Source organism: Indicator indicator, chromosome 30 (genome assembly GCF_027791375.1).
Source record: "Indicator indicator isolate 239-I01 chromosome 30, UM_Iind_1.1, whole genome shotgun sequence".
In the NCBI taxonomy this organism is placed as follows: domain Eukaryota; kingdom Metazoa; phylum Chordata; class Aves; order Piciformes; family Indicatoridae; genus Indicator; species Indicator indicator.
In genome coordinates, this window is record NC_072039.1 from 1,191,012 (window position 1) to 1,200,687 (window position 9,676).

At 52.4% G+C, this 9,676-nt stretch overlaps 1 protein-coding gene across 1 annotated transcript; it reads right to left on the minus strand.

The window, feature by feature from the left end:
- Window positions 1-268: 268 nt before the first annotated feature.
- On the minus strand, window positions 269-9,373 carry AKAP1 (A-kinase anchoring protein 1). The gene is made up of 10 exons (XM_054394171.1): window positions 7,741-9,373; window positions 6,150-6,277; window positions 5,187-5,313; window positions 4,470-4,600; window positions 4,009-4,186; window positions 3,214-3,364; window positions 2,532-2,599; window positions 1,274-1,347; window positions 482-547; window positions 269-348 (listed from the first exon to the last, which is right to left on the minus strand). Exons 1-10 carry the CDS (start codon window positions 9,371-9,373, stop codon window positions 289-291), a joined length of 2,616 nt encoding a protein of 871 aa, XP_054250146.1. The 3' UTR covers window positions 269-288.
- Between the last annotated feature and the right edge of the window lie 303 nt (window positions 9,374-9,676).

Genomic DNA, 9,676 nt, shown 5'->3' on the forward strand with positions numbered 1-9,676 from the left:
ATTCAGCTTTTGAGTAGAGGCCAAGGAGGATTGGTTGTGGGTTTTTTTTTTTACTTTAAAGTTCCAGTATCTGTCATTATGGCTTTGAACACCCTGCCCTTCCCCAAGATGAGGTATGTGTGACATGGTGACAGCTTCCATGGACCACAGAACTCTGCACTCAGGTGTGAAGAGCTCTTCTCAGGAGGGTTTGCCAAACCAAATTGTAACAGTGCAAAACAAAACGATGATTTCTTTTTTTTTTTTCCTCTCCTCTGCAGAAGAGCTGTTGAGGCATCCAGGACACTGCTAGTAGTCAAGCCACTGAGCAAATCCTCTTTCTACCAGAGTTCTGTTTATTGATACCACCTAAAGAGAGTTGGGGGAAAAAAAGAGGCAGAAAGGTGAACAAAACACAAAAACCCATCAGCAAGTCCCTCAGCAGCACTCAAAGGTGTGCAGCAGCACAGAGTGCTGCAGTGCCAGCTGGCAGCATACACACCTCATCCCCCATCAGGTTCCACAGCTGGATCAGCGGCAGGCCTGTTGCACTGTCGTAATTGGTGACCTAGGAACAGGGAAACAAGAGGGCAGCAAGTCTGGCCTGAGCAGTGCCCCTTCCCTGGGGTGTTCAAGGCCAGGCTGGACGAGGCCTTGAGCAACCTGGGCTGGTGGGAGGTGTCCCTGCCCACAGCAAAGGGGTTGGAACTAGAAGTGTGTGGGTGTGACTCTTCAGGATATAGTTTAGTGGTCATGGTAGGTAGGTTAGAGTTGGACTCAAAGGTCTCCTCCAGCCTTAGTGTTCTGTGATCTGTAAGGTCTCTTCCAACCCAACCCATTCCCTGATTCAGTGGTGCAGGGCTGGCATCATTCACTGCACATCACACACTCAGCACGTATGTCCAGCCTAGAGGAAGTGTAGCCACTGCCACCAAGGAGCTGGGACACCCTGCTGGCCATGTTCCCTCTTGTCACTCAAATCCATGCCCTTGACTAGAATTAGTGATGCAGTTATGCTTTATAAACCCATTCAGGTGCCCTCCATCCCTGACCAACACCACCACCAAGAGGGAGCACTCATCCCTTCCCAGCCCAGCCCCACAGTCCTGGGTGGTGCCGATGTGACACAAGGAAGTCCTCAGGTTTCTCCATGAGAACCTTGCCCAGCAGCCAGGCTTACAGGCTCTGGCTTTGGTTTGGATTTTCAGCCCACAGGCTGCAGAGGGATGGGGCAGAGAGGAGAGGAGCAGCACTCAGATCAGCAGCCAGGCTGCTACAGACAGCTCAGGGGTACCTGTGCCACCAGGACTGCACCTCGAGTCATCTCGCTGACAGCGGCGTCGGCTTCAGAGGAGAAGTGATCCTCGTCTAGGGAAGGAGCAGAGCAGGAGAACACAGGTGAGACCTTCACAGGCTTTAGAGCCCAGAAGGGGATATTGAACTAATCTTGTCTGACCTCCTCTGAGCTTGGTTAGGGAATCCTCTCCCTCTCTGCTGGACACACTTGCTGACACCAGTCTGTTAAGCTGCAGGTGACAGCAGTGTGACACCTCCTGTGCTGCTGGGGGGGAAGGACAAAAGCCACCAAAGCCACCAACCATGCTCATGTGAACATAAGTGGCTGATGAATTAGGAGGCTTTCAAGACACAGAAGTCTACTTCTGCAGTGCCTTTGAGCTGCCCTTAGCATACCAGTCTGCACTGCACCCCTGGCAGGTGTTTTCTTTTGGGTGCAAAGCTGCTTATTCATTACCAAATTGCTGCAAACCAAAGTTTCTCCTTTGTGCTCCCCACCCCAAGACCATCACCAGCAGCAAGTCCACTCCTCACAGCCCCACAAACCCTGAAGGAGGCCAATTACTGCAGGAAAAATGCAAATCACTGACTTCTGCTAGAAGCAGTTTAAACCTTACCATCCAACCACAGTCCTGGCGGGGCCTGGAGGTACCTCCTGGAATCCTACAGCCACAACCCTGCCGTGGGGAAGCCTGGCCTGACCCCTTGCTGCTACAGCCACCCCTTCCACACCCAGAAGGACAGCTCTCTGGACAAAGGTCATGCTGCTCTATGCCACTAGGAAAGGAACAGCAAACCAGAAAACATTTCTAGGCAGAGACTGACACTGACAGTGCTTGGAGGGCAGGTTTCTGAAGACAGAACTGCACCCTTCAAGTCTTTTGAGAAGACAGGCATCAGGTATTTGTCTAGCAGATTAAAAACTGTTTGCATTTACAGCTGCTCTAGGACAGAGGAAAGCTGAGCAGTTACAGCTATACCCTGCCAGCTTGCTGCTTAGGAGAGCAATCCATTGTCTCCTCCATGCAGGAAAGCCCCTGGACATTGATCACCCTGCCCCTGGACTCTGACAAGTTATGCTCTGCTAGCACATTTAGAAGAATAAAACACCATTTTCCAGTCCTTGCTCCAGCCACATCTCCCTCCTGTGCTTGCAACAGGAAGGACAAGGTCTAGACAGAATCCTCACTGGCACCCAGCTGGCCTCAATTTAAACGTGCAGGAGCACCAAAGGGGCATCTCCAGAGCTCCATTACCTGGAAGTGGCACCACGTTGTCTAGTAAAACTTCAGCTCCTTGGAAAGGCAGTGATAAAAAGTCAGACCTTAAAGAGAAGAGACTCCATCAGGATAGGAACAGGGCTTCAAGTTACTCCTTTAGGGTGACACTGATTCATCAAGGGCTCTATCAGGAATCCAGTCAAAAAGCCACCAAGCCAGACTGTTCTCCCAGCATCAAAGCAGCAGCAATAAGCATTAGCCTGCCAAGCCAGGCTGGGCTCCAAGCACAAATCACCTCCAGAATGGAGGCTGTGCTGCTTTGCTCCCACCTCTGGGCACAATCAAGTATTTAATGCGCTTGTGTAAGAACAGCCTCATCCAACATAGCTCTTCCAGCCAATGGAGCTGGAGCACAGAGAAGCTGAATCTTGTTCCTAGCCCAATCAATTAACTACATTTCAAGGCCTCCTGAAGGCATCCTTTTGCTCAGCTTCTACATGGAGGTGGCAGAAGTTGCATTTTCCTCTCCTCTCCCCTTCAGAAAGGGTCTTGCAAGAGCTTGCTGTGCTCCCAAGGAACCCACATCAGGTGCTGAGGCAAAACCTTCCTACCATTTCCCACCTCAGCTGTGGAAAACCCCATCAGCAATCCAACAGGGATGCCTCTGATGAAGATTCAAGCAGATATGGCCTCAGGCCATGAAAGAGGAGCTAGAGACCTGATTTGTCTGAGTGTGTCGACCTTCACTCTGTCGTATCCTCCATAGTCCACATATCTGAGCTCCACCTCGTTGGTCTCTTGGAAGTAGGTGATGACTTGAGCCCGCAGCCATGCCCCATCCAGGCCTGGGGCTGCACAGATAATGCCAACTGCAGAACAGAAGAGTTCAGAGAAGAGAGGCTCAGTGCCAGTGGATTTCCAGAAACCACTTCAGGCATCAGCAGAGCTGCAGCTCCCTACTGACATTCAACAGCACCTCCTATGCTGCTTCCACCTTCTTTCAACACCACCCACACCCCCATCAGACAGCCCTGCAGCTGGGGCACAGGAGAGGTGGGCTTTACTCTGCCCCTACCATGCTGTTCCACCCAGGTATCCAGCTCCCTGTCAGTCTTTGGTCATTAGCAGTGAGCTCTGTCTCCAAAAAGGAAAGCAAACACTAATGATCCCTTCCATGTGATGCACCCTCCCCTTTACACCATGGACAGGCAGTGACACCAGGGAGATGTGGGAGCAGTTGCACACTTTGTCATCAAAAATACACCTGAGATGGGTTTGATCTCATTCTGAACATGCAGCTAAGTGTCTGGGGAGGTGCTCCAGGGATGAGCAGGGCAAGGAAGAGTAGAGCAGCATCTGTACTCTGGCAGCAGCTTTAAAGATGGAACAACAAATGAGCTGTCACAGGGCCATCTGCTGGGAACCTTCCTGAGCCCAGCTCAGGGCCATCAGCCTTCCACATGGCCTTGGAAGCTTCTTAAGTGGCCAGTCTGGGAGCAGCCAAGTTACTTGCCTTCTACTGGAGTGGGCAGGGTTGGAATTTCAGGTTGAGAATAGCAAGCAGACATCTGCTGGTCGAGGCTTCGCAGGACGTGGAAGGTAGGGTGTGTGTGCTGCTGCAGGAACATGTGGCCAGCATCCACCTGGTTGGACACCACCACCTCTACAGTGACTCCATCTGGGAGGAACAGCTGCCACAGGGAGGAGGAGAGAGGTTCTCATCAGTGCTCTACAAGCTTCGCTCACAGCAGCTCCACGATCCACCAGCAGCTCCTGGTGCTGGCAGCCATGGTGGAAGAGCCCGGGCACCCTGGTGGTGTACTGCCACAGGCTGCTTTGGAGCAGGAGCAGAAAGCCAGACACTCTTGCGCTCTTCAAGTGCCCACCTTGGACACAAGCAGCTCATCAGCACAGAGCAGCTGTGAGGGTTTTTCAGGTCTGGAACAGGCTGCCCAGGGACATGGTGGGACTCACCCAGGCAGTCATAAGGAGGGAATGAAGCGTCAGCGGCGTTGGTGGAGGTAGAGCATAGATGTTGGTCAGACACAGCTCTTTGAACTTCTTGCCAATCAGGCTCAGGACCTTTTCTACTTGCTGCATGGAGCCTGGAAGACACAAATCCCACAAAGTCTGTAGCACAGATACGCTGAGTACACCCCAACCCCTACCAGTGAGCAGAAGCCTTCTGCACTACATCAACAACTTCAGTTTTACCAGACGGGCCAGGCAGGAGCCCAACAGGAACAGCTCTGCCCAGGTAACCTGGCATGAGCCCAACGGGAGCAGCTCAGACTGCCAGGCCCCAGCTTCAGCAGCTCTGGCCTCCAATATGATCCCAGTACACTGTCAGATGTTTTGCAGCCACAAAGTAGTCCAACATCCCTCCCCATCACCACATTTACTGATAGCCATCCCATAGTTCCTCTTTCAAGCCTGAGGTAATCCTGCAGAAGGTGTTGGCTCAACTACAGCAGCCAAAGCTGTTGAGGTGCATCTCACCTCTAGAACACAGGGTTCAGCTGCCATGGCACAGGTGACCTAGAGTAAAGCTCTACTGCAACAGCACTGAGCAGAGAAGTTCTGCAAAGCTCTGGACTCACAAAGCCACTGCAGCTGTTCAGCCTCCTTGCCCATCTAATTAGGGCCCTGAAGCCACAGATCAGAGCATGAATCAAGAGACAGTCCACTCACCTTCAATGTGACAGACCTGGGAGTCACGAAAATAAGGTAGTGTTGAGACATAGATTTTGGCCCCAGATGCTTGCCTCAGGAAGCTCATAAATCTTCCTTGTTTGCCAATCAAGCGGCCAACTAACTCCTTGGAGGAAGGGACAAGAAAGCAGCAGTCAGGGATGGAAAGGCAGATCCAACAGCACTGCTCTGTGGGGCCTCTGTCTCACCCACACCCCCAGTGCTTGCAGCTTAGGGCCAGGCAATGCTGGACCAGTGCAGAGCTCTGCTGGTCTATGTTAAGTCAAGGTGCACACAGATCACTAAGCACAGCTCACTTGGACAGATCCATCATCATGTCATGCAGAATGACACAAGACATGATGGGACAAAGCCAGGCCTGGTAAAGGTGACTCTTCCCACACTCAAGTAAAGCCCTATCTCCTCTCCCAGTCTCCCACCACTTCTCTTTTTCCTAAAGCAAGCTACATGGATTTTTCATTCAAGTAGGAAATGCTGAGTGGCAGTAATTTTTAACCAGCTGCTTGGATACAGTAGCTCCACAGACCAGCTCAGATGAGCATTTCAGCTTGTGAGGAAGGGTTTAGACAGGCAGAAGAAGCATGACCCTCCTACACAGCAGAGAAAATATAAAAAGGAGAAAACTGTCACCTGCTCTGAACTGTGCACCCTGAAAGCCTTCTGAATACTTTAAAGCATCAGAGGAAGAGATTGGAGTGGAAGATAAAGGGGAAAAAATGAGTCCAACAACCACCTTGAGCCCAGGTGTAGCCCTGACATGCCTCTTGTCTACAGCTCTGTACTGGCTCCGCAGTGCTGCGGAGTCCTAGTGGGAGCTCAGTGCTGCAGCCCTTGCTGATCTGTGGCTGAGCTTCCCGGGGTGGCACCCAGCTGGTGCCAGGCTGGCAGAACCAGAGAGTAGCTGCGTGGGGCAGGATGCATGGCAGGTCAGCAGCTGCTTACCTTGGGGACCTCGATCTCCCAGATGACAAAGTCAGGCTTGCTGGCTTCTCCCCCCAGCTTCTGGCAGCTCACTGTCCTCCTCATGGCACAGCCACTGTCCACAAAATCCACACTCTCCACATCTGCACCTGAGAGACACACACAGGGCTCAGCACCCCACAGCACAGGGGAGCTCACACACCAGCCCAGCAGAGCACAGCTGAGAGGTCCCTCTGAGCTCTTCAGCAGCCATGTCCTGGCACCTCCAGTACTTCAGAAAGTGTCAAGTCCCATCACACACAGCCTGCTGAGTATCCTTTTATTCCTGGAGGAAAACCTGAATGCCTCTGGGATTGCAACAGGAGGAGGCCTGAGCTCAGAAGGAGTCCTTCAAACATAGTAGGATGAGAGGGAATAGATTTAAGCTTGAAGAAGGGAGATTCAGACTGGAGATTAGGAAGAAATTCTTTAGAGTGAGGGTGGTAAGACACTGGAAGAGGTTGCCCAGGGAGGCTGTGGCTGCCTCCTCCCTGGAGGTGTTCAAGGCCAGGCTGGATGAGGCCTTGAGCAACCTGGGCTGGTGGAGGTGTCCCTGCCCATGGCGGGGGGGTGGAACTGAATGATCTTTAAGGTCCCTTCCAACCCAAACCATTCCAGGATGCTATGAAACTTGGTGACACCTTCCACAGCAGCAGGGACAAAGCACCATAGCCAAAGTTCCCAACTGAACCAGAGCCATGATGGCCTCAACCCTGAGCTTTCAGCCCTTGGCCTCACCAGGCTTCAACCAAACTCTTGTACCTTCTCACAACAGCAAAGCCACTTCCTTCCCATGGTTTCTCTCACTTAATGAAAATGGTTTGTGGGTTTCATCCTTAATTGTTGGCAAGGAGCAACTTTCCAACTACTTCAGAGCAATCACAACAGACACTGGCACTAAGGGCTGGTGGCACCAGGGGGTCCTAGAGAGGATTTCCACATTCATCCCCAAGGCCACAGAGGTTAATGTTTGCTTCAACAGCCTTGGTGCTGTCAGGCACACATCATCCAGCATCTAGAAGGCAAAAGCAATGCAGAGACAGATAGGGGACCTCCATGAAGGTTGCTGCCTGCTGGGATGCCTTGGCATGCACCTACCCTCCCAAGCAAACAGGATATGAGGGTAAGTGGTCAGCAACCAGCTGCTTTTATCAGATCATCAGAGCACCTCCCTGGTTCAGCCAACAGCTGAAACCTGCCCTACAGCCTCCTTCCAGCCACAGCTCATAAAGACAAATAAGAACCCAGGTCTCCAAGCAGGACAGTGTCCAACAGCCTGCCCTGCACCCAGACATGGCCCCTTCACTGCTCAGGCACACAGCATCAGACACTAACTCTGTGCTGAAGCAGGGCCAGCCTGGTCAGCCCTTCTGCACAGCCTGAAGATCACCCAGCTAACTGCATCCTACAGAGATGGGAATCCAGAGAGCAAATGTGTACCTACCTGCAGGTGAGGGTGAAATGTTCATCTGCTGGGGAAGTTAAGCATGAAGAGGATTTATCTGAACATGTTCTGAAGCACACAAAATGCTTGTTCACCACTTTTTTGTGGGAGGATTTTCCAATCCCTTACCTCCTGAGTGCTCTCCACCCATCCCTGCTGCCCTGCTACACTCATGCTGCAAGTCTGGACCATCCTCTTTCAGTATCCCATTACTGTAGGCCACGTTGCTGCCTTCAGGTGGCTTCAGAGGAGCAGGTTTTTCCCTTGGTGCTGAGCTCTGCTCAGCAGATGTGCCTGGGGCTGCAGATGTGCTCTGTGAGTTCGACTGCTGGCCCAAAGCAACAGGCAGGACTGGGTCCTGCAGAGGTTCCTCCACACTTGTCCCACCTTCACACACACATGTGCTGTACCCAGAGTCCTCCATAACCAAAGGTGACTTCTCTAGTGCCCCTCCATGGTTTTCCACAGGAGCCAGGCCAGCCACATGACCCTGGCTGCACAGGTGGCTCCTGACCTCAGGGCTCCCTGCGCCTCCGTGGGCAGGGCTAGGCGAGCAGCCGGAGCCTGTGGCACACTGCCCCTGCTCCCCTGGCTGCAGGGGTGGCAGTGCTGCAGCATCACCCTTCACAGCAGTGCTCTCACCAGCTACTGCAGCCTCCTCTGCCAGCACCTGAGCAGAAGGAACAGCTCTGGTCATCTTCAAAGGTCTCTCAGCACGGCTGGCAGCAGCCTGGCAGATCTGTGCGGACACATCACCTGCAGCACCAGAGAGCACTTCCTCAGTTGCTGCCAAAATAACCTTGGAAATTATTTGTATTGCCACCTGCTCAATCTTCTCAACTTCTTCCTTGTCCAAACTCACTCCTCCAGTCTTCTCTCTTTCCAATTCCTCTCCTATTGGCTGTGTGTCCTCCAGACACCCAGGTCCAGTGCCAGCCACCGACTCAGACATCTTTTCTTCCCTGGACTGCTCCACACTCTCTGGTAACAGATTCACTACAGAATCCTTGTGACTTGATATGACCTCAGCTTTGTTGCTGAGAAAGGCGTGTGGGGCATTGGCTTCCTTCTCCAGTCCCAAGCACAGGGCTGTCACAGAGCCAGGATTTGACAGCATCATTTCTGGCATCTGGACTTCCTTAGGGGCCTTAATCGCAGAATCATCTGAGTGCTCTGCACCACTGATCTCTGAGGCTCCCAAAGACTCTTGTGTCAGTGGCACTGATGCTGATGACCACTGACCTGGGGTTGCAGGAGAGCCTGAGTCCTGTGCAAGGCTCACTGCAGTGCTGCTGGGACACTCTGTGCTCTCTGGGAGCAGAGGCAGAGCAACACAAGCAGGGAAACTGCTTCCATCTCGGGACCCTATCCTTTCCAGTTTTTCACTGTCGTCCTCAGGGGTGCTGGGCTGACCTGTGGTTACTGACAGGTCCTGCAGGTCCTGTGAGAGCTCTAACCTCTCATGAGTGGGGGACAGCGGAGAGGGCGTCGTGGACCACGCTGACAGCAGGAAGGCGGAGGTCTCATTCTCTGGGCATTCCTCTTCTGAGGAGAGAGGCAGCCTTTGAAGAACACAGGCTTCTGTCCTGGCTGACTGACCATTCTCCTGCACCTCTTCTTGCTTTTCTTCTTCAATGGCTGTTGCTTGTTTCTCAGGGTAGCTTGCATGTTTTTTTCTATGGGAATACATCCACCAGCAGCCAAGAAGTGCCAGTACTCCAGGGATGGCGTAGGGGATGGCATTGTGGAAGCGCAGAGCCATTGTACAGAGCCTCAGAACGGGATCTGGGAGGAGAAGCAGAACTGTGTGAAAAGAGGCACAGGGAAGGTGACAGGAAGGCTAAAGTTTTATAAATGCCTTGAGATACTTCTGTCAGGATCAACAGGCTTGTTTCCCAGTCTTTAAATTCACAGCTCTGCTCTACCAGCAGACCCCAGAACAAGGTCTTTACCTAAGACCAGGGATCTCAGGACATTTCTCACCATGACACTCATCAACTTCACCTTATCTCACTTTGACACTTCAACAATCTCACCTTCTTTCTCCTGCCTCACCTCTGCAGGT

Excerpts from the sequence above, each read along its gene's own strand:
- AKAP1 (XM_054394171.1), bottom strand. The coding sequence starts at position 9,373 with ATGGCTCTGCGCTTCCACAATGCCATCCCCTACGCCATCCCTGGAGTA. Across the intron at positions 4,601-5,186 it reads CCAGGTCTGTCACATTGAAG|GCTCCATGCAGCAAGTAGAA; the intron begins GTGAGTGGACTG and ends TGTGTCTTCCAG. Across the intron at positions 1,348-2,531 it reads CAACGTGGTGCCACTTCCAG|ACGAGGATCACTTCTCCTCT; the intron begins GTAATGGAGCTC and ends CTCCTTCCCTAG.